Source organism: Crocodylus siamensis, chromosome 3 (genome assembly GCF_052110815.1).
Source record: "Crocodylus siamensis isolate JL-2025a chromosome 3, ASM5211081v1, whole genome shotgun sequence".
Lineage (NCBI taxonomy): Eukaryota > Metazoa > Chordata > Crocodylia > Crocodylidae > Crocodylus > Crocodylus siamensis.
In genome coordinates this window covers 88,909,408-88,935,996 of record NC_143397.1, presented here as the reverse complement: position 1 = coordinate 88,935,996, position 26,589 = coordinate 88,909,408, and the positions used below count along the sequence as shown (strand labels likewise).

Below are 26,589 nucleotides of genomic sequence, written 5' to 3'. Positions count from 1 at the left end.
TTGGTCCCTGGTCCTGCAGCACATGCCTACTAGTGACTGGAGCTTGTTGAAATTTGCATTTTTGAAGTCCAAGACTTCAACCCTATCAGCCAGATTTGTCCGCCTTGGAATGGACACTGAACATGATAGTTTCATGGTCACTGTCACCCAGTCTACCCTCTATTTTTAAGTAAGTCACCAGGTCATATCCTTTGGCCAGGACCAAGTCTAGGAGAGCATTACCTCTGGTTGGTCCGTACACCTCCTGGGCCAGGAAGAGGTCTTCAGTGCAGGTCAGGAAGGAACGCAAGCAGTCCGACTTGGCTGAGGGTTCCTCCCAAGAGATGTCTGAGATAATTGAAGTTCACCCATGATGACCATGTCCCATGCATGTGCAGCCTCTGTCAGTTCTTGGGTGAACTCCAGATTGAGTTCCTTCCCCTTGGGGTAATCCCTGATAATCCCCCTGATAATCTCCTAGGGTCCATGACACAGGCAAGGCTGCTCTCATACTGCTCAGCTGTTGGGGGTCCCTGAATCTTCCAGGGATCTCTACTGGGTGCCCCTCAGGTTCCTCAGTGGCCTCCATATCACCCCCTTAATCACAACCCAGTCCTCTGGTAGTTAAACTTAAACACACATATAAGCAAACTGCTTCCAACCAAAGTTCTCCACTCCACTCTGGGTCGATGCCACACCACAAACCATACTTTTCCCTTGACTGTCTCTACCTAGCTGTCTCAGGTAGCTTGGGGACCTGTTTCCTGCAGCCATCTCTCCCAGAAGCTCCTCTCCCAGCTGTATGCAAGGCCAGACTTTCTCCCTCTGCCTCAGGCCCTGGGTTTGTATGCCTCTAAGCACCGCCCCTTCTGATCATGTGCCTCCCCATCCATACACAGGTGTTTCCCCTTTTCTTAAAAGCCAGCCTGCACTCCTCTGCTGCAGCCCCACATGGCCAGATTAGCCTGCTTCACTCTCCTCTTGAAGTAACGGGAGCCTCTGACTCTCTGTTACAAATACCATATGCTTCTGCAAGCATCCATGGAGGTGCAGAGCTTGTAAGGCTATTCTCAGTTGCAGCCACATGTGAGGGCTGAATTTGGCCCTGGATTTTCTAGGGTTTTCTTAACATGGTAGCTTTGAATTTGTAGTGCTTCTTCATTTTTTGAGTGGAGGAGTTGATGGAAGAGAGAATATGGGTGAGTGAGTCATAGGCTGTATATTGATATTTTTATTTATATTTTGTATGGAAAAGGCTGCTCATGGAAAACACATTGGCACTCTTGAGGTGCATTATACTAACTGGGCACCAATTGGTTTGTTTTTTGGGCAGCTGATCCTGTGCCAATAAGGCAGATGAAGTAGTGAGTACAGAGCACTCAGAATACAGTTATGGACAGGACCATATTTTGAGAGGAATTCTGCTTTTATTAACCCCAAAGAAAATAAATGACAAATTTATCTTCTCAAAGTTATGCTGTATGATTCTTGTTGGCATGTCTACAGACATATACTTATCAACTAAGTCAAATGAAACAATAGTAAAAATAAGACTATGAAATACAGAAATATACGTAAAGAAACGAAACAAAACTAAAATGTACCTGATCTTTCAACCTACAGAGTAGGTTGTCATCTCCAGTGATCTCTGATGGTAAGTGTCTTGTCACTGAAGGCTGCCAGATGCTGCTGCACACATATCATGACATTACATTCATGGCTTGGCTTACCCTCTTTACCTGAGTCACTTTAGTTATGGACCTGATCAAGTTTCCATGGATAGAAGCAAACTCAGTCCTGGTAAAACTAAAGGAAGGTGAATTGTTATACTTAGGTTTGCAGCTTACAGTCAAGGAATAAAAGAGAAGTAATAAATAAAACAAGAAATAAAACACTGAATAATATGGCACTTAATATGACCATTGTTCTAACAGAAAGAGACAACAAGAATAATTCACAATATTATTCTGGTTATTCTGTCAGCATTATTTATTTGAAATATCAATACTTTCCATGATATAGTTTATACATTAAGCGGTAAGGGATTGCCTTTATTTCACATGTTCCAGTACTGAAGTGGCACATCTGAAGCAGCACATTAAACCTCTGAAAGAGTCTGTACAATTTAGATAAATAGAACTCTGGAAAACTAAACTAATAGAACTCTTACAACTGTTACAAAAAGAATGTTGGGAAGCTGGACACAGCACTGTACACACAAGTTGCAGAAATGGGGGAAGAAAGAAAGAAAGAAAACATATGGGAACAGTTTTTGTATATACAGCCACAAGTCTTTAATTGCTCAGCACAAAGAAAAACCATTTTTATTTAGTCCTCATTGAGGGCAGAATATGCACAAATGATGTTCAAAGAACACAAACTTAGACAAACTTAGACAAAAATTAAAGGACTTTTCGGGGGGGGGGAATGAATCTACTAAGGGCTCCTGGTGCTTTAATGGCACTTTTTTGTGCCAAAAACTCCACATAAAGGAGATAACACTTATATGAATTTTATTCCCCATCCTGCCCTTCCTGCTGGCATTGTATTTATCATTTTCAGTGTTTATAAAGAGCAGCCACTTTTGGCTTGTAACTCAACTTTGTATTACTGACCTTTCTACTATGGTTCTTATTTGATCTGCAGATGGAATAGGCCTTTAGTTAACAATCCAGAATTTAAACTAGCTGCAGGTCAGCAGCACATACAGTACAATGGTAGTTCACTTTCAGGGAAACCAAAGGGTCTACATCATACTGCCTCTCTGAGAACAGTAATGGATTCTGAGTCACTTTGATCAGAAGACACAATGCTGGTTAGGCAATATTAGACCTGTGTGAACCATATCCTTGGGAAAGGAAAAATGGAATGGCAAGAACTTTTAACTCTTTTTTATAAAGAACTAAGACTTAAAAGTAGTACAGTGGTGATGGGCATTATCTTCCCAATACTCCAACTGCTTTCCACTACTTCACTCCAAGTCATCACTCTTGCTTGCTATTTGTTTCCCAACATCATATGAACAATGGCCTGGTCACCATCACAGGCTGACACAGTGTAGCCTGTGAACCTGCGTGCTACATTGTGCTGGGTCAGAAGATACCACGCATCACCACTACAGAGCATAACAACACATAAATCAAAGATGCTCAGTGGGACTGGATGACTCTAACCACTGCAGTTTGCACTTGTGAGCTGTAGTAAGCAGTATTTTGAAAGCAGTGGTATCAATATAACTATGTGGGTCAAGAGATGGTGAAACAGCCATCCTAATGGGGCAAAGGAACCAGAATATCCACATAATTGATGGGGAAGAAGCCTGACTGGCCATGAAGCATCCCTTCATACCAGTTCTCATCAATCTGATTAGTGAGGGTAATGATATCTCCTTCTTTAAAGCCCAGCTCCCCTTCATTTTCTGGTTCAAAGTCATACAGAGCTCGGCAGCATGGCTGGTCCATGTGAACACCTAAGGAGGGGGAACACAGAGAAAAAGAGCACTTAGAAATCTAGTAGCTTCATTCTCCTCATACTTGTTGTTACTTGCACATTTGGCCACTTTTTGCAGTGCCTTTGGCACTAACCAGTTGCCTTGGAAGCAGACATCATGACACTTTTAAATTCCCATATGGAAAGCTTTCTTAAGGCATCCAAGCATCCTGAAAAAGACTAGCTAAGGCAAGTCCACACTTCAGTGCTGCCAAAGTAGCTATGTCAGTTTGGTCTGTGAGTATTTTTGTTCCATGAAGCAATATTAATTGGTGTAAGCTGTACCAGCACTGTTTTGCCATTAGAACTGTATCTGTGTTAGGAAGGTTTGCTGGTATGGCAAACAGTCCTCCTCTCCTCCTTTTAATGTTACTGTGTTTCTGAACAGCCTCCCTGAAGCCCTGGGTGACTGCATAAACTTTGAATCAGCAGGCAAGGTCTGCCTTAAGACATTGGTTTCTAAGGTACTGAGGGTAGACCCCCTTCACTTTTAGATCAGTCATTCAAATTTGGCTCAGAACAGATGTTATCCAGCATCACTGCCTTCTGACAGCTGTTTCAGTGGTGTGTGTGAAATGAGGAAGTAATCTCCAAAAAGAGGGGGAAAAGGAAAAAAAAAAGAAATGCAGGTGCCTTACAGGATAAAATCCACAACAGCAAGATTAACAGCAATCAACATATTTGGTATATAGGCATGAAAATAGGATTTCATCTTTAGCTCTAACTACATTTCCCCCAGGGCAAGTTCATGCATGTTGGTAGGACTAAATGAGCAAAGACCTACCTCAAGTTGGGATTTTTTGGGACAATAAAGATATTCAGTTTCTATAGAAATCAGTACAGCGCCTTTTTTACATACTATAATTTATGTAAAATTAAAGGTGTTTAGGGTAAATCATGTGCCATTCTGCTTGCTTTTAGACAAGGGATTTGGGAAAGGAAAAGATACAGGAGATGGTCTGTCCTTCAGTGGAAATGACCTTGCCTCATGCTAGCATTACTGAGTTTGAAGATGCAGTTCAGCCTCTCCCTTACCACTAGCCAAAGCTCTGAGGAACAGTAAATATTCTACAGTAAATACTGTAGAATAAAAGAGTTGAGCCCCGAAAGCCAAGAACCAACTCAACACTTCATTCCTGGACTTTCAAACTAGACAGCAACTCTCAGGAGCTGTTCAGTAGGGCCATGTAAAATTTTGCCAGCTGTTTCGTTTCGACACTGTTTTGACTTGTTTTAAGCTTGAAACAGTGAAATTGAAGCAAAACAAAGCACTTCGAAACAGCCTCAAAACAAAATGAGGGCAGTTGAAATGTTTCAAAACTTTTGAAACATTTCGAGTTTCAAAGCTGAAGATGGGCTTGCCTGCAGGGACTTGCCTACAGGGAAACAGAAAGTAAGGATGTGGGGAAGGGGTGGGGAAGGACTGCTGTCATATTGACTATGTAGCTGGCCAGCGACTGTGATCCTGCCATACATTATAGACTTTATATAGGAAGAAAGATAGATTTACATTTGTTTTTATACATTTATACCTTGCAGCACACATACATTATCAAATTTATATAGGAAGAAAGATATATTTGTATATTTTTGTAAAAGCTAGACATTATAAAACACACCATGAAGCGTGGTGGAAAGGCAGGTAACAAGCCTTCAGGGAGGGGCAGAAGACCAGGTAGAAGTAGAGGTGTAAGTAACCCCCACTCCAAACTGAGATGCAGCCTCTTTCCTCCAACTAGCAGGGATCAGGCTTCCACAAGCAGCAAGGAGAGGGGAGCAGTGCCAGTGCCACAGCCTGTGCCTGAGTCTGTATCCCCCCCAAGAGCCATAACCCCCAGCACCATGACAACAACAAGCAGCAGCACCAGCACCAGCGTGAAAGGCTCTTCCATCCCCATTTTATTCCCCATGCTGAGCCGTCCAGTGCCAGAGAAAGAGCTAGATCTGGATCTCAATGCCCTGGCAAGGGAAATTCCAGGGAAGGAGGAGGAATCAGCTGAGTTTGTTCTCCACACCCCTCAAGTTTAGAACCAGGTCTCCTTCCCCAGAAGGCACTTCAGATGAGTCTGACGTAGAGGTTGTGGAGGCAAGCAGCTCAGCTGAGTCTACTCCTCCTGTTGCTGTGCCTCCGCCTACTGAGGAGGGGGAAAATACAGCAGCATCCACACATGAACCCACACCCCAGAAGCGAGCTTGCTGTGGATGGCCAGCCCTTCTCCTTAGCAGCCAGGGTTCAGGCACCTCATGGCGCTTATGGCCCCATCCTAGCAAGTGCCCACAAGCACCACCTTCAGCAGGATGGTTGTGACCTCCCTGTATGAGGCATGCAGGGAGTACTTGAGGGAGTAGCTGCACAAGGCAGGTCTGTAGGTGGCCTTGCAATTCACCTCAGACATCTGGAGCAGCCAGGGTGGAGATCATGCCTACCTCTCCCTCACAGGGCATTGGTGTGACCAGTCAGGCCATCGGTGGGCTCTCCTTCAAGCCTAAGTGATGGATGAGTCCTACACAGCAACTGAGATCATGGGGGCCATGAACCACATGGTGCATGGGTGGCTCATTGGGCAGAGCAAACTTACCCATCGGTTCATGGTCACCAACAACGGGGCCAATATGGTCAAGGCAGTCCGTGGCACACAAGTTCCACCTCATTGTCAGGGACACTTTGGAGGGGGATAGGGCTGCTGGTGACAGCACCAGTACCACCAGCAACCTTATTTCTGAAAAAGGAGGAATTAGCTGAGTTTGTGCTCCACAACCTCATGCAGGAAGGTGGTGGGCTACTTCCTCCGGAGCATCAAGGGGGACAAGATGCTGCAGGACAAACAAGCAGAGCTGAATATCCTGCAGCACAAAATCATTCATGATGTGGAGACCTGGTGGAACTTCACATACCTAATTCTCAAGAGGCTAATGGAGCAACAGAAGGCCATCCATGAGATGGCCTTGCTCAGGGAGATTGGGATCAATGGCCCCCTTAACATAGCTGAGTGGGATACCATCTCCCAGACCTTGCTGGTCCTCAAGCCCTTCCTCGAGTCCACCAAAACCCTCAGTGCTGGTGATATCTTCCTTAGCCAGGTGATCTCTGCAATGAGGGAACTTCAGAGCCAAATGGAGGGCTTCCAGGGGATCAAGGTTCCTGGCTAGGGCAAGCTGCTGTCACCAGTGAGGCAGCTGAAGGAGGGCATCAGGTAATGGCTTGATCCCTTGCAGTCCAGTAGGGTCAATGTGCTGGCCACCATGTGTGACCCGAGGGTGAAGGGCAGCGTATATAGCAGTCAAACCCTGAACCAGTGGATGAAGGTGCTAGTGAAGAGAGTCAGGGAGGCAAAATGTTGCAGGTGGGAGGATGTGGAAGAGGGGGATCCACTGTCTCATGCTAGCATACCAACCACCAGCCAGTCTCCTCCTCCACCATAGGTGTTGCCAATTTGGGCCAAAGGCTTGGCTCCCATGGTGGGGTCCAGAGGCACCATCCCCACAGTCAAGAAGGTAGCACTCAGGCCTTGGTGGCTACCTATCTTGCTAAGGACATGGAGCCGCTACTGTGTGACCTCTTGGCTTACTGGGCAAGCCACAGCCAGATGTGGCTGGAACTAGCCACAGTTGCTTGCAGACCCCTGTCCTGTCCACCGACCAGTGTACCAAGCGAGAGAGTCTTCAGCATTGCTGGGAATGTAGTGACACCCCACTGCACCTTCTTGGACCCTGGTTTGGTGGAGCAGCTGGTGTTCCTCAAGGTGAAACTCCCACTGCTGGGATTCCCCAAGCTCCAAGTGCAGATGGAGTGAATGCCACCCTCCTCACTCCATCTGCACCTATTTCCTTTTCAAAAAGCCAGCTAATGCTCTCAGAGCTGGAGATGGCACTCATACGTCATGAGGGTCGTACCATATTTAAGGTGACACGTCCCCTGCCCTCAGGTGGTGTGACCCTGACCCGTATGGCACCACCTGAACCACCCATTGATACCCTCTAGGTTTGATGAGGTTCTTCATTTTTCCTCGAGCATTCTAGTACAAACAGTGATCTCTAGCTTCATGAACCAAACAGGACCAGAGAATGCCCTTCTCACACTCCAGTGGGTAAACCTTGAATTGTATTTGTGGCAAGGGTCCCCTACCACAAGGAGCTATTCAGTAGCCTTGAGGAGGACTATGCCATCACTCTCTACCACACTGTGCATTGCACACTTGCAGACCTGGTGCAGTGCAATGATGTCCAAGATGAAGACAATAATGGAGTTACCTCTTGCTACCAAAATGAACATGGAAGAGTACAAAGATGCCTGCTTGGTGAACTTATTCCCCACCCAGATCCAGACCCTACCTGGGACTCAGAAGATGGGGACAGCATGGACAAGATTCTCATCAAGGAGGTGGAAATGGACAATGCCACACCAGCCACTAGTAAGTTTCAGCAACTCCAAGGGAAAGGATGATTGGTGGCATGTTCGGGGGCATGGAACTATGTGGGTAGGTCATAACTTGGGGTGACTCAGGCCTCTGGGTGTGGCAAATGGCTCAGGGTGGGGGTGGCAATGGGTGCAGATTGCTCCCTACCCATGCAATTTACCAGAGGGGTGAGGATCCTGTTCCACACAACAGAGAATGGTGAGAACTGGTGGCACACCTGTGCTTCAGCCATGGCAATTGTGCGTAATTCAATGGCCTGGTTACAGATTGACAATCCAATTAAGATGCTCAATGGCCTAGGTTAATTAATTAGTGAACAATGTCACTGGAAAGCTCATCCCACCCATCCCACCCTGTGACTGCCTTACATAGCAAGGACAGCTCTGACTCCCCTTCTAGATGGCCCTGCCTAGCAATGCCTAGCTCTCAGACCACCCCTCCCCTTCCCTCTGTGAACATACCATGCAAATTAGGGTGCATTTGGGGGGGAGGGAGGGAACCTCTCCATATCCGTTACTGCTGGTTGAAGTCCATGCACCAATACCTGGGGGTGGGCTCAGTAGAGCTCCTGCCTGCACTTGTGGATTCCAACCCCCAGGGCAGATTTTTGGGACAATAACATACAAAAGCACACAATCCAAGGCTTTCTTTTTAGATGCATATGAGCAGGAGCAGAGGGATGGTGGAGGGGGAAAATCCTGAGAGAAGGGGAAGCGTAGACTAAAATATAGCAATGTTGCCACCCTGTACCCCTACCATTTGGTATGCCCACTGGCAGTCCCATACACTCCTCTGGAACCAGAGAACACTGTTATCTTTCAGCTCCTAGGATGGCAGTTGCTTCTGTCTCCACAGGGATATCGGCACAGCTGAGTGGCAGTCAGGGGAGATATTACAGGGCAAGAGCAATCCTAGTTCAGAGCGTGAACAACTACTGCTTTGACTGCTAGGAGATCTGGCAATGAAGCTGTAACACAGGTGTAGTAAGGTTTCCAGCGCCTCCCACATGTTCCATGGAATTACCAGTCTCAGCAGAGACCCATCATAACAAACAATTCTCTTCCCTGACTCCAGGTCATGTGCTGGCACAAGATCTCACATAAGCAGCAGGGCATATCTTGTGTGACTGCCACCTGCAAGCTCAAAGAACTCCACCTGGCACTGATGGGACACTTGCCAGGGAGATACTTGCCAGAGAAGAAGTATCCCGACATAGGGATAGACAAGTTATTGGGAAGAGACTTCATAGCAGGTGATCCCTGCCCACCTGTAAGAACCTCCAGGGAGGAAAGATGCAGTGCAGCAGTTAGCTGAGAGACAGTAGCTGGGAGAGCACTTAGCATGATGAGGTCCACTGCCTCATGAAAATGACTGTGCAGAGCAAAAAAAGGGCATGTTTCTCCTCTTACTATCTTAGAACTTTGCAACAACTTCAAGGTCTGTTCTACTGTTGGTGCACTGCTGTTGGCACAGCTATCAGTGTTTGAACAGAAATTCAGAGTTCACACACAGATTATCTGTTGACTTTGAAAACAATCTCCAGGCCATTTTTTATTTTTTTACTCTTCAGATTTCACACCAGTGCAAGAGAGCTCAAGAGACTCCAGCACTGATGCTGCCCCAAGGCCACAAAGAGACACTTCCACTCCAGTAACTGAAAATGTCACCACCAAAATCAAATACTGGAAGAGTCTTCTTCATACCAAATCACTACTTGCTGCCAATGTGTACTGGCAGGACTGGTCAGAGGAGCTGCTGAGAACTCTTCAGCAGACTTCTGTGACACAGGACTTCCACTTCCTGGTACATGGACTATCAAGGGTCCAGGCATCAGCCCTCCAGCCCCTGTGTCCCTCCAATCCACCATGGAGCCATGCAGGTCCTTCCAGGACAGGGTGGTTATGATTGCAGAGGAGTATGTATGTAACATTGCAGAGAGGCAACAGGCATCTCAGACTACCTCACTCAGCCAGAGGCAATGGTACCAGCCTCACACCAGCACAGGCTACTATGGAGACTGGCTGCCTCCTCCTGCCCTTACTTACCTTTCCCTGGCCAGTAACTGCTGCCAGATGATCAGTGTGAATGTGGGGAGGCTGGCTAGGTGTGCCATGCACTTATCTCCCCAGAAACCAGTTGCCCTCGGTAGCCAGAGGGCCATGCACTTATCTCCCCAGAAACCAGTTGCCCTCGGTAGCCAGAACCCTGCACCCCCCACCCCCGCGTGGTTGGATGCCAAACAGGGAGTGGAGACCTGAGTGTCAGGTCTGCTAAATGCCCTAGTAGGGGTGGTCCTTCCCTTCCCTGGAGCAATAAGAGAGGCTATCACTCTCCCAGGTGCCTTCCCCCAGCAGAAAGGGGGCAGTGCCACAAAAAGGCACCTGAGCTTTGATGATGAGATGGGGAGATGGTCCCTGGTGCTATCTGCCTCCAGCCAGTTCAGCAAGGTGGAACTGGGCCTGTCCATGGAAATGTGGATATCAAGCTCCTTGGGGCCATCTGGCTCAGCCTGGAGGGCATGCCTCCATGCCACAACACTCCCAGAGAGCAAGGAGACCAATAGACAGCAAGGGACCCAAAACCACCTAACAGCATACTTAATGCAATTACATTGCAGTTTGCAGTGTTTAGTTTTAAACTCAGCAAATCTGTTTACTGAGATGTTCCAGAGAAGCAGACCACTGAAAAGGTGCAGTGCAAATGAAGGGGTCATTATCACTTAAAGGTCTTCTGCACTCTCTCCTGCCTGACAAAATCTTGTCCCAGAAAGTTGTCAAGTCAAGGCTTCCCTCATCAGAACTGGTTTGTCAATGGCTTTCCCTAGAACGCTTGACTGGGAGTGCCACTTCAGCCCATGCACCATCCAAAGTGCCAGGGGCTTCTCCAACCATGGGTCCATATAGAGCCATTCTGGTTTTCTGGAAGGCTTTACCCTTTGCCTCAAATATTTTGTGGAAAATGTAGATAGTGGACTTGAAACTGGGAATGTTCTACAGCTCAAGTTCAAGATGAATCCCTAGAGACCTCCAGCATGCTGTTAGGTGCCCAAAGGTGCACTCCACCACCATCCAACAGCTGTTCAGCTGGTAACTGAAGAACCCCTTCCTGGTGTATAGCTTTCAATGGCTGGGGGTGCAGTGGCTAAGCCACATCCGAGATAATCAAGAGAGGGAACAGTTCATGGTGCTTTCACCAAATACATGATGGGAGTGGCAGGGAACAACTCCCCCATCATCCTCCCCCGCCACACACACACACTCCATCATCTGTGGGAAGTAGAGTTCCTGAATCATATACCCATCACAAACACCTAACATGGATGTTAGTGAAACACTTCCAGTGGTTCAAAACTGCCTGGAGTATAACAGAAAAGAACCTTTTAAGGTTTATGTAATCTGAGGTGCAGTATGAGGAGCAAAGAATGGGTATACTTCTTCCCATTGATGGTTGCCATGCAGTTCTGGAAGCCCATCTGTTCAAACTTGGTGATGACCATCTACAGGTCCCCAAGGTGGATGAATCAGGGCCCCAGCTCCTAAAGTATGGCATTGCACACCTCATACACAGGTGTCATTGCTGTTTTCTCCCCCACGCTGAACTTGTTGGTGTTGTAATGAATGCTGTTAGTGTATACCAGGGGTGGGCAATTATTTTAGGTGGAGAGCCGCTTACCAAGTTTTGGCAATCTGTCAAGGGCTGCAAGGCTACCCCCACCCTTGATAGGTGCCCAACCCCCTGGTTGCCATCTTGGGACCAGAAGTCCTGCTGCCTAACCCCTGACCTTTGCCACCAGAAGTCCTTCCCCTTGCTGCCTCCTGCCCCGCCAGAAACAAGGGCAGGGTGGCAGAAAGGAGAGGCAGGCAGGGGCTCTATGGAGCCAGACTGGTCTGCACCAGCAGGTAGAGGGGGGAGCACCTGGCAGCCTGAGCCCCACACTCCAGCCACCCCACACCCCCCACCCACTGCTCTGGCACCATGTGGTTCCCAGCTGCAGAGCCAGGACCACAGAAGCTAGCCTGACCTGCCCCCAAGGACTGGGGTGATCACCCACAGTCTTGCCCTGCCTTCCCCCTACCCAACATTCTTATCTGAATTTCCATCTCTGGTGGAGGGAGGCAGGAACAGCCCCAGGGTCCCAGGCCAGAAGCCTCTGTCTAGGGAAGTGGGGGGATGGGATTGGGTAGGGAAGGGCAGGCCTTGCTGCTTCAGCTGGTGGGACCTGCCACCAGCTCCCCCTTGGTCCTACTGCCCCTGGTGCTTTGTCATCCCCCTGGTTTCTCCTGTCCGTGGTGCTTTGTCATCTTTCACAGGCAGCCAGGGGCAGATAAATACTAATTTTCTGAATTGTTTAGGGGTCCAGCAGGCCAGATAAGATCCGGGCAGGACAGATCTGGCCTGCATGCCATATTTTGCTCACCCCTGGTGTATACCAACTTCTAAATCACCAGGGCCATGTGTCTCTCAAAAGACATGGGGCACTGAAGCCCAATGCCATTAAGCTACAGCAGGGGGGAAAAGCTTCGTGCAAATGCCCATGAATGTGCCACGGGACATCCTAAACTTCTTCTGCCACTTCTCAAATGACAATGAGCTGCTCCCACCGGTAGTGCCCAGCAGCACTTGTGCAGTGTTGGTGTTGTGCCTCCTGTAAGTTGGTCAGTATCATGTTCCTCAAAGTAGTGCCTCATCAGGGCTAGGACCTGATGTCCCTGAAGCAGGGTGCCTGTTTATTACAGTGGCCAGAGCAAAGATTTGCTTGGCTTCCCCACTTGCCATCTCCAGGGAGCCATTGGAGATCTGATACCAGCTGGGACTGTCAGTCAAGGAAGGATTGGAGAAGACATGCCTGGCCAAGGAAGGATTGGAATTCACACCCTCAGTGAGACAGTCAGAAAACCAACACTTTCCTCAGCTCATGTGTTTTCAGCCACTGTCAGAAATAGGTGGAAAAGGCACACTAGTAAAGCATGCCAGGACACCTGCTTACTGGTCCTCTAGTGGCACAGTACAAGATATGTATATTAGAGATGGTTGTAAACATTATAATGTGACCGCTCCGAACATGTTCTAACTTTAAGACCACATAACATTGCAGAGGTTCAACATGTACCATATGTCCTATGTGACTAGACCCAAAGAAATCAGTGTTTGTGGTACTCAGAATAAAAGGTTCAGACAGAAAATGACCTTTCTTTTTTCTTTTACCTGGTGGTTTTGGTGTGCCAGCATGAGAAATCCCTCCATTGTGCTGGGTATTATCTCCGCTTGAAAAGTCCAGGCTCATGCGAGGTTTTGGCTGATACTCCCTTTTGGGCTGAGTCGATGCATCTTTTATTCTACCAAAGAAAGTTAAGTATGTAAAAACTATTGTTGTCAACAGACCACACACACCACGAGTAGGGAAAGAAAGAAGTTTTCTTTCTTTTGCTGCCAAGGCCAAAGTTCATGCACACAAATAGGCTGGATTAAAAGTTTGGTATTTGGCTGTGCAAAGCTTTGGAGCACAATTCAGATTCAGAGATGATTCAGATGATTTGGAGGCTGAATCTATGAATCCAAATCAAATTGCTGGAAGCTTTAGGCTTTCTGAATTCATTCAGAGCTTCCAAATAGATTTGGAAAAGATTCAGTGATTTGGCGATTTGGCCATAGGGTATAATGGGAAATCAATGAAATATCTATAACTTTATTGTCTTTTGCCTGATTCAGATGAATCTTCCAGGGTGGTAGCTTCTGCTGAGAGCATGGCACATGCCAAGTTTCAAGGAGATAGGTGCAGGGGTTTCTGGGAAACTGCACCTCAAACTGCTGACAAGCAAAACTCATGACATAGGTGACACTGTGTGTGTGTTAAGGCATGTGGGGGGTGAAAACTACACGGACAGTAGCCACTGATGAGGCCACAAAGCCTGCCAATTTTCAAGGAGATAGGTGCAGGGGTTTGGGAGAAACTGTACCTCAAGCTGCAGACAAGCAAAACCTCAAATGCCTCTACACAAACATTCATAGTATGGGAAACAAGCAGGAGGAACTTACCCTCCTGCTAGCTGACACCAACCCAGACATAGTGGGGATCACTGAAACATGGTGGAACCCAACACATGACTGGGCGGTGAATGCCAAGGGCTATAGGCTGAACAGGAGGGATAGGATAGGAAAGAAAGGTGGGGGTGTGGCACTCTATATTAAGGAGGAATACACATCCTCGTCAATTAACAAAGATTCAGAGGAGGGACACTTTGAAGTGCTTTGGGTTAGAATACAAGGCAGTCGAGGGGAAAGAGGCTTAATGGTGGGGGTCTACTACAGACCTCCCAACCAACGGGAAGAACTTGATCAGGAATTCTTCAGTCAGCTCACGGAGGTAGTGAAGTCAAAGGATGTGGTCATCATGGGGGACCTGAACTTTCCAGACATCTGCTGGGAAGAGCAGTCAGCCAGGTCTGACAGCTCACGTGAGTTCCTAGCCAGAATGCAGGACCTCCATCTAACCCAGGAGGTGCACAGCCCCACCAGGGGAGATGTCTTTTTGGACCTGGTGCTCGCCACAGGAGATGACCTGGTGAGGGGGCTGCAGGTGCTTGACCACCTAGGCGACAGCGATCATTGCCTGCTGGAATTCACCATCCAGTGCAAGGTGGAAAAGGCCTACAGCGAGGCAGCAGCCCTAGATTTCAGGACGGCAGAGTTCAATGAGCTAAGAAGAATAGTCAGGGAAGCACTGAGGTCCCAGAGGGGAGGGAAGCCAGGTGTCCAAGGAGAGTGGTCGCTCCTTAAGGAGACGATCCTCCAAGCCCAAAGGGAGGTAATCCCAACATGGATCAAAGGCAGCAGGAGGGCACGTAAGTCCCCATAGCTCACCAAAAGCATCTGGGAATGTCTCCTAGCAAAAAGGGAGGTGTACACCCAATGGAAGGGAAGGGCGTACTATACTACAGTTGCTTGGGGATGCAGGGGGGCAGTCAGGAAGGCCAAGGCAGAGATGAAACTGGGACTAGCTTCCCGGATTAAGAACAAGAAGTCCTTTTTTAAATACATATGGGGTAAAAAGAAGGTTCTGGGCAATGTGGGGCCCCTGCAGAACACGTTAGGAAATGTGGTTGTCACACCAGACGACAAAGCCAACATATTTAATGATTTCTTTGCCTCCATTTTTCTAAGCAGGGACTGGAACAGTCATCCTCCCTCTGGGCCCCCCTTACATCCCAGGGGAGGTGCACCTATGCCAAGCATTAGTGAGGAGCTAGTTAGAGAACTTCTGGAAGGACCGGATGTATTCAAATCAGCTGGTCCAGACGATCTCCACCCTAGAGTACTGAGGGAATTGGCTGAGGTCATTGCAGGACCCCTGGCACGGCTTTATGAGCACTCATGGTGCTCTGGTGTGGTGCCAGAAGACTGGAAGAGGGCCAATGTGGTTCCCATCTTCAAAAAGTGGAGGAAGGAGGACCCAGAAAACTATAGGCCAGTTAGTCTTACCTCGATCCTGGGCAAGCATTTTGAGAAAATTATTCTGGCGCATATCCATGAGGGGCCAGCAGGGGAGATTGTGCTTAGGGGCAACCAACACGGGTTCATTAGAGGCAGGTCCTGTCAGACCAACCTGGTGGCCTTCTACGACCAAATCCTTAGATACAGGGGTAGCAGAGGACATAGTCTTCCTAGACTTCTGGAAGGTCTTCGACACTGTCTTTCATCCCGTTCTCATTAAGAAACTGGGGGACTGTGGTGTCGACACCCACAGGGTCAATTGGGTTGCCAACTGGCTGGAGGGCCGCACCCAGAGAGTGGTGGTGGATGGAGGGATGTGGGCAGTGGGGTTCTGCAGGGCTTGGTCCTCGGGCCCGCACTGTTCAACATCTTCATGAGTGACTTGGACGAGGGGGTAAAAAGCACCCTGTTCAAATTTGCTGATGACACTAAGATGTGGGGGTTTGTGGGCATGCTAGAAGGGAGGAATATGCTGCAATCCAACCTAGAGAGGTTACAAGGGTGGGCGGATGAGAATAGGATGGGATTCAACACTGACAAGTGCAAAGTGCTGCACCTGGGGAGGAACAACCGGCACCATACCTACAGGCTGGGGAACTCCCTTCTTGTCAGTACAGAGGTGGAAAAGGATCTTGGAGTCATCATTGACACCAAGATCAACATGGGCCGGCAGTGTGGGGATGCAGTCAAGAAGGCCAACCAAAACCTTGTCATGCATCCACAGATGCATCTCAAGCAGGTCCAAGGAGGTGATACTCCCCCTCTGTGCGGCACTGGTCAGGCTGCTGCTGGAGCGCTGTGTCCATTTCTGGGCACCGCACTTCAAGAGGGATGTGGACAACATGGAGAGGGTCCAGAGGAGGGCCACTCGCATGACCAGGGGACAGCAGGGCAGACCCCATGAGGAGAGGCTACGGGACCTGAAGCTGTTCAGCCTCCACAAGAGAAGGCTGAGGGGGAATCTAGTGGCCCATTACAAACTAGTCAGAGGGGACCAGCAGGCACAGGGGAAGTCCCTGGTCCCCCAAGCACTACCAGGAGTGACCAGGAATAATGGTCACAAGCTGGCAGAGGGTAGATTTAGGCTAGCTATCAGGAGGCTCTACTTCACGTTCAGGGTGGCTAGGATCTGGAACCAACTTCCAAGAGAAGTGGTGCTGGCTCCTACCCTGGGGGTCTTTAAGAGGAGGCTAGATGTACACCTCGCTGGGGTTGTTTGACCCCAGTACTCTTTTCTGCCATGGCAGGGGGTCAGACTAGATGGTCTGCTCAGGTCCCTGCCAACCCTAGAAACTATGAAACTGAAAACTCATGACATGGGTGACACTGTGTGTGTTAAGGCACATCAGGGTGAAAGCTGCAGGCCTGCTAGCCCCTGCTGAGGCCACAAAGTCTTCCAGTTTTCAAGAATATAGGTGCAGGGGCTTCTGGGTTCTGGAGCCCTGCACCTCTAGCTGCTGACAGGCAAAACTCATGACATGGGTGCTTGTGCAACTGCCTGTCTCTGTCTCTGGTAATACTTGCTCTTCTACTACTGTGTATTGAGCTGGTCCCTCAGTGAATCATGATTCATTGGTAACACAGTAGCTACTGAGGATAACGAGTTAATGAGCAAAGATTAACACGTATGAAATCACAGACTAAGGAGAGGAAAGAATCAATACAGAGCCGGGAACTGCTTCTGCGCCTGACGTGACCAATCTCACTCACCAAAAAAAGCGGCCGTGCTGTTTCTGGAAGTCTGGCAGCCACTTCTGGAAGTGGTGCAGCTGCTTTTGCTAGAGGCCCTGCCCCCCGGCCGGTGCTTGGAGGAGGAGCACTGGCACTCCCACCTGCCCCTCCTATCTGTCACCTAAACAGGGATTGTGGCCTAACAGGGGGTGCACATGCACCCCCGTGCACCCGCTATGCATTGCCACTTATTGTTCCCACAGTGGCATTAAAAGGATGTTTAGAAGCCAGAAGTATTCTGGCATGACAAATGCATCACCTGGAGAGCATTTCAATACGGAGGGCAACTCCATCCTGAAAAGTGATCTGCATGTGTTATTACGGGTTTTTGTATCTCAGTAATTCAAGCTCAGGTTTGTTTTATTTACAAGTAAAAAAACAAAATAATGCTTTACACAGTTTACTCAGTGGACACACTGCAAAGTAATCAGGGGTCTGAAAGTTCCTGAGTTCTTTGTATACCATCCAGAGGAAAAAGACCATGTAGGTCAAATGATGCCCTTGGTGACTCTTTACAACCCTACTCCTGTGAAGGCTATGCAAAGCCACCTGTAATAGTCATACACACTACAAAATGTAGCTGTAATGCCGTAAGCAAGGCACCAACTGCAGAATCTTTATAGCTAGTGAGGATGTGTAGTTATATACTGAATTCTACTGTTTCTGATCAGAAGGGGTGGACTAACATCAGGTGTCTGAAGAGCTGCAAGCCATTTAACAGACATGAAAGAGAGCAATGCAGGATTTTCTTTGCACTGGAAGCTGACTATGGGTCCAAAAGAGAAAGAAATCTGTTTTGGGATAGAGGCAGGTTCACTCTGGCCTTTGCTTGTAAGAACTGGACTGTGATCCAAGCAGTCTGCTCCTGATGTTAATACTTCTCTACAATGGGTGAATCATGGGGTTCATTCAGAATGAACTGACAGTCATTCTGGGCTGGCTACTTACATTGTGCTGTACACTGTAGCCAAAACCAGCTTGCCAAGCAGCCTAACTGCCATAACAAGTTCTGCACACTATGCTCAAGCAGCTGAAGGGCTGAGACAAGAGTAGGAGTTGGGACTGACTGTGGATTTAAAAAATTATAAAACTGAAGGCTGTAATGGTACAGGAAACATAATAGCTCATCTGCCTTCAGCTCCATTTTATATATATTATACAGAAGATGGGGAAGCACTGTAAAATACTGTCAACTGCCATCAATTATGGCCCCTTCTTTCCATGCCTAGGATTTCAGGGGGAATCAATTCAGGACTAAATAAAATAGAGGAGTCAAATGTATTCCTTCCATTGTTGTCTGATTTCCTCTTAGAACTGTTTCTTCTTTCCAAAACAGACATGTGTTTTGGGGGTGAATAGGCAAATTTTTAACGGTATTGTCCTCCTTTCACATGGATTCAAGCTGTTTCATCTAGTCAGAAAGAACTGTGTGAAGTAACCAAAGGTGTCAAGCATTAAAAAGACACTGTATAAGAACTGACTCAGTATACTCAGCTACAGGAAAGCAGGGGGAAGAGAGAGCTTACTGACAACAACATATGATAATAGAGCTGAGAACATTTTTTAAAGCTGGAACATGAGGAGGTATATCAACCCCTCATTGCTGTTATGAAAGGTACACGAGAAGTTATTATCCTTCAATAAGGATAATAGCAGGCCAGTGTAAAATTGGTACATACAGCAAGGCCCTTACTCAAGAAAACATGCTTTTAAGACCACCCATCCAGCAAAGCACTGAAGTGCTAACTTCAATTGGATTTTAACATGTGCTTAACTGAAAAAAATGTGCCTAGGTGCCTTATAGAACAGGGTGCTTTTCTAAATCAGGTCCACTCAAAATGCATACTTTTATTTACTAGTATCTCCAGCTAATAGGGACCTAGACTTGCAACTATCTGTATGTTATTCTGGTGTTGTGATGATACACTGAATGAGATCGTTTACATATACAGTACTTATTTCTGCACTTGAACAAATAAAAGTCCATCCTGGAGTGTGATGAAAATTGAACATTACCTTTCTTCCAGCTTGACAGTAACCTGTTGTAGGATCTGTGATGCCTGCTTATGGTACTCCAGCTGGGCTTGTACAAGAGCAGAAAGCTGGCTCACTTGTTCAATCTGAGGAGAAACATGCAAAATCAAATCTTAGTTCAATACCACTGAGCAGAGCTATTCAAAGAGCATCTGTGGAACACTATTATCCTAGCACTGCAGAGGCAGTTCTCTCTGCAATCTTGGCTCCTCTTTCTAATTAAAAAATAATTAGACATTAGTTAAGCTTGTCTTTTTTAGATATTACTGCACCTGGTTAAGAAAGGCCTCAGTGGGCCTGCTCACTTGAACAAGGGGGCTTCAAGACCCACAAGATCATTCTGAGAACTCGGGAAAAATCTGAATGAGTAAAGGGCATTCAAAACTTGTTTCTTCTTGCATGCTAGCCAAAAGAGCTGATTTTGCAGGCGAGTGGTAAGCAGTCACTAAAAGCAGACTATGAACTCTCAGGGGTCACTGTCACTTCATTAGGGAGAATTCTCCCAATATTCCCTCTGGGGAAATGATTTCCACTGACCTTCAAAATAGGGTCTTAAAATGGTACAATCTAGGTGAAAACAAACTAACTGAATGGAGGGGGCTAGGTGTTAAAATTGGTGCAAATAATATAAATTCTCTTCTTCAGGTACACTGCACTTCAGTACAGCTATATTTAGTCTCTACCTATGAAGGTTCTTGGTTATGCTGTTGCTTCTTTCCATCACTCTTTCAGTTGGTGTGAATTTAAATCTAAATTTAAATGCACACTTATTCACAGGTATCGTGACATGGCCTGGGGCAACGTCAATATGCAGTCAGGTGACTTCTACCTGCTTCCTTGCCACCAATGTGATTGCCTGGCTTAAGCAGCAGCAATTTTTTTCTTTCCTTCCCCTCCACCCCCCAAGTTCATGCTTGTGGTGGCTGCCCTGGTCACTCCACCGTAGTTACACTACTGCACTTATTTATCCATTCAATCTGTTATCCATTAGAACTGAAACACCGAATCTGCCGAGTCAGTTAAATGCTCATTTCAGACAATAGTTGAATGGGGAAGATTTTCCCCCTCCAGATGAAGGAATAATACTTTCTTCTTTGATTTAAAAGTTTTCAGTCCCATCTATGAAAGGAAAAAAAACCCCAACAACCTGTGGCTTGAGTTTCAATTAATGCAGCTCACTTTTCCAGCAAGATGCTGTACCTTATACTAATCTGTGTATAGAGCTTACATTGAAAACCCAGAGTTGAACAGACACATTTCAGTTGAGGGAAAATCATGACCTGGGAACAGGAATTTATATCATTCTGATCATATAGATAGATACTCTTTCTTTGGCCAGAAGTAACCTTAGATGGTCAACAAGAACGGATTGTTGTTATTGGAATTAATTTCTCTATTTTAGCCACTTATATGACACTAGCATAGCACCTTACCAAGCCTTACAAGACACTGCCTGGGGGCTTGTTATCCCCATTTTAAAGATAGGAATCAGAGGAAAGGAGATCTGTTTAACGTTTCACAAGAAGGCTGTGGCAGGATAGAGGTCTGAACACCTGTCTCCCCTTCCAAGAACAAATCCTATAACTCCTGAACCAACTTTCTTCACATTTTCAACTCAGCTCAAAGCACAAATAAGGGATTTCCTCACATCCATCTCCAGAAGGTTAAACATGCTTGACTCAGCAATTTCTTTGGATTCATCAAACTTGTCCAGGGCTTGGCGAAGTTCGTCATCAGGGAGCTTCCCTTGTCTTTTCTTCTTGTAATCAAAGTCCAGACGTCGGCCTTCCATTTTCTTGAGGTGGTGCTGCAACATTAAAGAGGTAAAAACAGGCAAGTGATGTACACCACTTTCCACCTCTCTCTTCTCTGCTTTATAATCATTGCAGTTAGTCAGTCATGGAGACTCAAACTGCATGCTGCCAGTTTACTGTTGGCACTTTCATATGAGTCAAAGAGCACAGAAGAGGGGTCAGATTGACATTTATGCTGAGCAGCCACAGAATTCTGTTGAGTAAACATGAAGGAACTTCATTATTTACAGAAGCAGAACACAGTGGAAAACACCTACCTATATGAAACATGAGAACTATTCAGTTTTATTTCCAATTTGAAATTATCTGCATATTATCCCCCAAGAGTTTATGTACACATTTGTTCTTGTGTTTTAATTTTCTTTTCTGATGCCGCTGAGAAGATTATTTTTGTGGTTTTCATAAAACCAGCAATGCATCTTATTTTCTGAGTGGTTTATCAACTGACAAAACATCTCTTCTATTTAGCAACTTCCATGTAATGTTCATTGGAGCATTACAAATGCTGCTGCTGCCACAAGAGACTGAGAAAATGAAGCTCTAAAGCAGATGTATTTTAGGTTTTCACTATTAAAATGTAAGAAAATTTGTGATCTATCATGTTTCATCATGAGGTAAAAGCTAAAATTTTAAATTACCCTGGTGGCTTTTAATGCTCTAATTCTATACTTACACATGTTACAGTCTTATTGAAGTCATTCATGGGTGTAACATTACTTCTTTGCATAAGTGCTGGAAGAACTGCAACTCACATTTACATCTACTAATTTGTATGTGAAATCATTTGTGTCAGCAACACAAATAAGCTTATGCCTATATAGTATTTGTACATATAAATTACAAAACTGGCTGCATGGGTAACTTTTTAATATGCACAAGAAAATAACATTTGTTTCCAAATACCTGGGATTTTGTGGGTTTTCAGATCATCTAGCATCTAAAAATGCAGGTACAAATTTAGAAGCAACTATTCAAAGTCTGCATTTAAATACAAGCCATCCCACTACACCATGAACAGTCAAACAGACCAACTAGTGTTTTTCTGTTCAAAAAGACTAAAAGCAGACCTATGAATTTACAATAGCCTTCTAGAGTCCCACAGCTATAGTCCTAAAATATAGATGATCTTTATCTGACTGTTCTAAAAGCATGAATCTTCATTGATGACAATACCTGTATTTCTCTCAAATCTTTGTCGTGGAGATTCTGTAGAGGGTCAATGAAATTTTGCTTTACTTCAATGTCCAAAGAATCTTTAACCTCAGAAAGCTCTCTCATAGCTTCTCCAACATCAGCCAAGGCTGGGCCTGGAACACAGGAAAGCCTAATTTACCTGTGACTCTACATTAAAATGGAATGACTTTCAATCACAGAAAATGAAGTTAGGAATAAAATATATTTTTTGGTTGTGAATATGTATCAGGATTTCTTTAAATCTTCCACAATCAACTTCTAAAATACAATTAGTTTTGCCTAATAAGAAAGTATGGTATATTGAAAATGCACATTTTAAGGACAGTATAACAACGGTAACTACTTCTCCTAATTGTTAGTTACTCTGCTGTTACATTGCAAAGGTTTTGTGGAAGGATTTCTTAACTCCTGCTAGCCTTTTTACCATGGGTGGAGGGAAAATGGAAACAGCCTTGTGTAAAGGGTTTTGGTGACCAACATTTTCTTTTGTACATGTATCACTTCTGAACACATCTTGTGTTCTTACTTGCATGCATTGTCAGCAATGTATGTAGTAAGGAAATGTATAAATCTCATGTAGTTATTTCCCCAAATAGAAAAGTCTTGACTTTAACCAGTTAAAAACAAACAACCACCCTCCCCCAATACCCCCCAACCCCCCTCTCCCCCCCCCCCAAAAAAACAAACAACACATGCTCTTAATTCCTGTCCTGGACTGTTGTAGGATCCACATGATATTGATTGGCAAAGGCCAACTGTGAACTGACTAAATCTGAACTTTACATTCATTATGCACAGTTCTCTTAAGCTCCTCATTAACTGGAACATTACTGCATTCACATCATAAAAAAAGAAGGAAAACAAGTTACCAAAATTGCATTCATCTCCGAGTTCTCGTCCAAACTTCAGCATAGCATCTGCCAGCAGGGCTTCAGCCTGAGGGTAGCCTGGCCCTTTTTCCTGGCCTCGAATTTTTGACATTGTGTTGATCATGCTGAGTTTAGCTCTAGAAGCTGCAAGCAGATCAATAATAGAAGTTACTCAAGGGACAGTAGAGTATAGATATAGACTTTGCACCCTACACTGTAAGATGTCAAATGTAGAGGAGCTCACATGTGGTGTCCAAAAAGATAAAACCTGAATGTAGCCACTGCTATTTAATATGCATCATAAAACTGAAGGCTAAGTCTTACGATTCAGCAGATTTTGGAGGGAAGTAGTCATATCTTGGCACCACTGATGTCAACTAGAGTTTCACTGTTGAAATCAACAGAACCTTCATTTTAGCTGAAATGGTCAAAGTGAAAGTTGTCTCTTGCCCCACCACAAAGTCAATGACAAAACATTCTCAGGCTTCAGTAAAACAGAATATGGTGCAAGAGCATCACATATCTGTTATTTCAACCCATTACTGCTCAGGTGAAGGAAACAAGATGGAAGCTTTAAGCCATTTTCATTCTTCCAGTCTTCAAATCACTGGACAACAAAGCAGTCTGAAGGGTCAACTCAGAGAGGTCTCTCAAAAGACTTATTCAGCAGTTTCTCATGCCAAGACTGTGGGTAGGAGAAGAGAGGTAATGGAAACATCTTTGTTGACCCTACTGCACTGAGGAACCCTTGAACTAATGAACAGACCCACAAGAGAGACAGTTAGGGCAAAATCCAGTCCTTCATATTTTCTCATCATATGTTCAATTCTTTTTTACATATTATAAAATAAATATATACCTAGATGCTTGGTCATAAGCTTTTGCCCCGTTTATATTTGTACTAGGATTTTAGAAAGTGTATTGGATTGATAAAAAAGAGATATTATAACAGCTTATCTTTTCTCTCAGATACATCATTGCCAAAAATGGTAGCTAGTATTAGAGCTGATGAGAGCAGACAGCAGAAACAGAAAGGACCCAGTAGCCTATGTTTGTTAATGAACAGTGCACTTATAAAATATGAATGACATATATAGTGAAATAATATATTTCTAATTTTGCCAGCTGTCACCTAGGGTCTCATGTGCCCAGTGTTGTCTCCTCCCCTCAGTTCTCATCTGGGGTGGGTGCTTGTGGAAAGAGTGGCTGTGGATTGGCCCCTTTTTACATCTTCCTCCTCCTCAATGTGGAAGTCCCTTCTTTAGCTGTTTCAGCAGCTGCTTCAACCAGCTGAAGACCCTGCCTGTGTCCTCTGATGATGCACCATCTGCAAAGTCATCCCACTGTGCATCAGTAGTGCAGCACATATGCAAGATTGTGCAGGACTTGAAGACCACAACAATATATTAGAATAAAGCAGTGGTCAGCAAGGTTCTGGGGCTGCAGGCAAAATCAACCTGACTTGAGTCCCAGCTAGAGAGATGCTTCAGACCCCAGCTAGAGAGATGCCACTACTTCTCCCAGTTGCCTGGGCAGTTTCCCAGGCTTCTCTGTGGGCCATATGTTGCTGAACCCTAGAAGGGATCTAAAACTGTGTTTTGCTTGTAACTTTATTTACTCTTGGCTGGATTCTAAGAAAGAATACCTGGCGGCCACTGCTGCTAGATAGATTTCGCTTTGTGACATATATGTACCCAACCAAGAATCCATCTAGTTACTTTGCCTATGATGAATCTTATGAAGGGCTAGCATATTTTTAGCATACCTAAATATGCTCCTGTATGATTTTTCATATTACCAATGGTAATGCTAGGCCATTGTTATTTTGAATTTGTTGGTGTTTTATTGTCTCAGCCTAGCACAAAACTACCTGCAGCTGACTGACTGAACTTATGATCAAAATACTCAATTTTAATGAAGTTTTTGGTTTTTTTAAGTGGAGTTAGCAGCACTTACAACCTCTTTGCTGCAAGGGGACCCATTCCTCTGTTGTTTCTGGGCAGGAAGCTGTCTTCTTCTTTGCTCTTTTAGGCCATTATCTAAAGGCCCCTGAAGTCAATGAAAAGATTCCTATTAGCATCAAATGTCTTCTGATTAGTTCATTAGTGGCATTCTACTATAAGAAGAAAATTCAGCTACTCTCATGTTACCCCCAAATTAATTAACCCCTTTGAGATGGTTGAGGAGAAGACGAGAACTGTGGAGAATTGTGAATAAGAAAAGAGGACCGAGGGTTCAGAAAATTGGAGAAGCATGACAAAAATAAAACAAGAAGATAAAAGATAAGAACATATTGGAACACAAAGAAAGCAAGTGTATGGATATCAGAGGAAATGAAAAGTGAAGGAAAAGTATCCGTTAGGCTCCAGGAGCGGCAAGAGACACACGGGTGAAAGCCTGTCATGCCTCCGCACCCTGAAGCCCCCCAGCGACCCCCAGTAACTGTGGAGGACCCCCATCTGACCCCCAGCACAGCCAGAGCTAAGCAGGGCCTGTGGTGGGAGGGGGCTAGCACAGCTGCGGGGAGGCAGGTGAGAGGAGCTGAGGAGGTTCTCACACCACCCTGGCTCCAACTTTGCTCAGCCCCCCAGGGAGCCACTTGACCAGAGCCATGTGAACAGGATGTGCAAACAGGCATGCTGTTTGAGTTAGCATGGGAGCTTGCACAGGAGGGTGAGCAGGAGGGCCTAAGGCTCCAGGCACTGAGCCATAGCCAAGCATCTGCACAGTAGTAGCCAGACTACTACAAGGACCATGGTGAGTGGGACACATCACACCGTGAGGCTCCCCACCTTGCACCTGGTTTCCCTTGCTCTGACACCACCAGGGTCTCCACCCAAACAGAGCCCATGGTTCCAGCCTATACCCAAATGGAGCTTGTGGTCCCTGTTCCTGCCCAGGCAGGGCCCATGCCCCCAGCCTCCACTCAGATGGAGCCACTGGTTGCAGGCAGCTGTGTTAGGAAGTATTCATACCTCCCCTTCTGGGGTGTGCTCAATGGTGGAGTCCCTGGAGTACCAAATTAGGAAACTCCAGGCAACAGTCCAGTGGCTGCACTACATTAGAGACATGGAGCAGGAGCTGGACTCTTACTTTCAGGCTCTTCACCTGGTGGCTCATGACAGAGTGGTGGAAACAAGGAATTGCCATGAAGTCCAGCCTGGGGCTGCCTCGATGACGGTTGTCTCTGGCCCAAAGAGGCACAGTACCAGGGTTACCACTCCCCTGGAGTTGCACAATCACTTTGCACCTCTTTCATCAACAGAGTAAGCCATACCACTGGCTCCAGCATGCAAGGACACAGGGCCACCAGCACCTGCACCTAGAAGAAGATGCAGAGTTATCGTGGTGGGTGACTCCCTCCATAGGAGGACTGACTGACATCTGTTGCCCTGACCCCATAGCCCATGAGTTCTGCTGCCTGCCTGGAGCTCATGTCTGGGATGTGATGGAGAGAATCCACAAACTCATCTGGCCCTCCGACCACTATCCATGTGGGCACCAATGATATGGCATGGAGAAGTCCAGGCCAGGTCATGTGTGACTACAGGGCTTTGGAAGCTAGGCTCA

At 46.1% G+C, this 26,589-nt stretch overlaps 1 protein-coding gene across 3 annotated transcripts in view; it reads right to left on the bottom strand.

Moving 5' to 3' along the window:
• Positions 1-1,686: 1,686 nt before the first annotated feature.
• Positions 1,687-26,589, bottom strand: part of SH3GL2 (SH3 domain containing GRB2 like 2, endophilin A1) — a 233,710-nt gene continuing 208,807 nt past the window's right edge. For 2 of the 3 annotated variants that reach the window (XM_090038769.1, XM_090038768.1), the window contains 6 exons: positions 23,020-23,163; positions 22,130-22,263; positions 20,791-20,949; positions 19,125-19,228; positions 13,092-13,222; positions 1,727-3,448 (listed from right to left, as the gene is read on the bottom strand). In XM_090038769.1, the coding sequence (XP_089894895.1) occupies positions 3,249-3,448; positions 13,092-13,222; positions 19,125-19,228; positions 20,791-20,949; positions 22,130-22,263; positions 23,020-23,163 (872 nt within the window). In that variant the 3' untranslated portion in view covers positions 1,727-3,248. Of the gene's footprint in view, positions 3,449-13,091; positions 13,223-19,124; positions 19,229-20,790; positions 20,950-22,129; positions 22,264-23,019; positions 23,164-26,589 lie in introns of all 3 variants that reach the window. The other variant, XM_090038770.1, reaches the window with a different exon arrangement.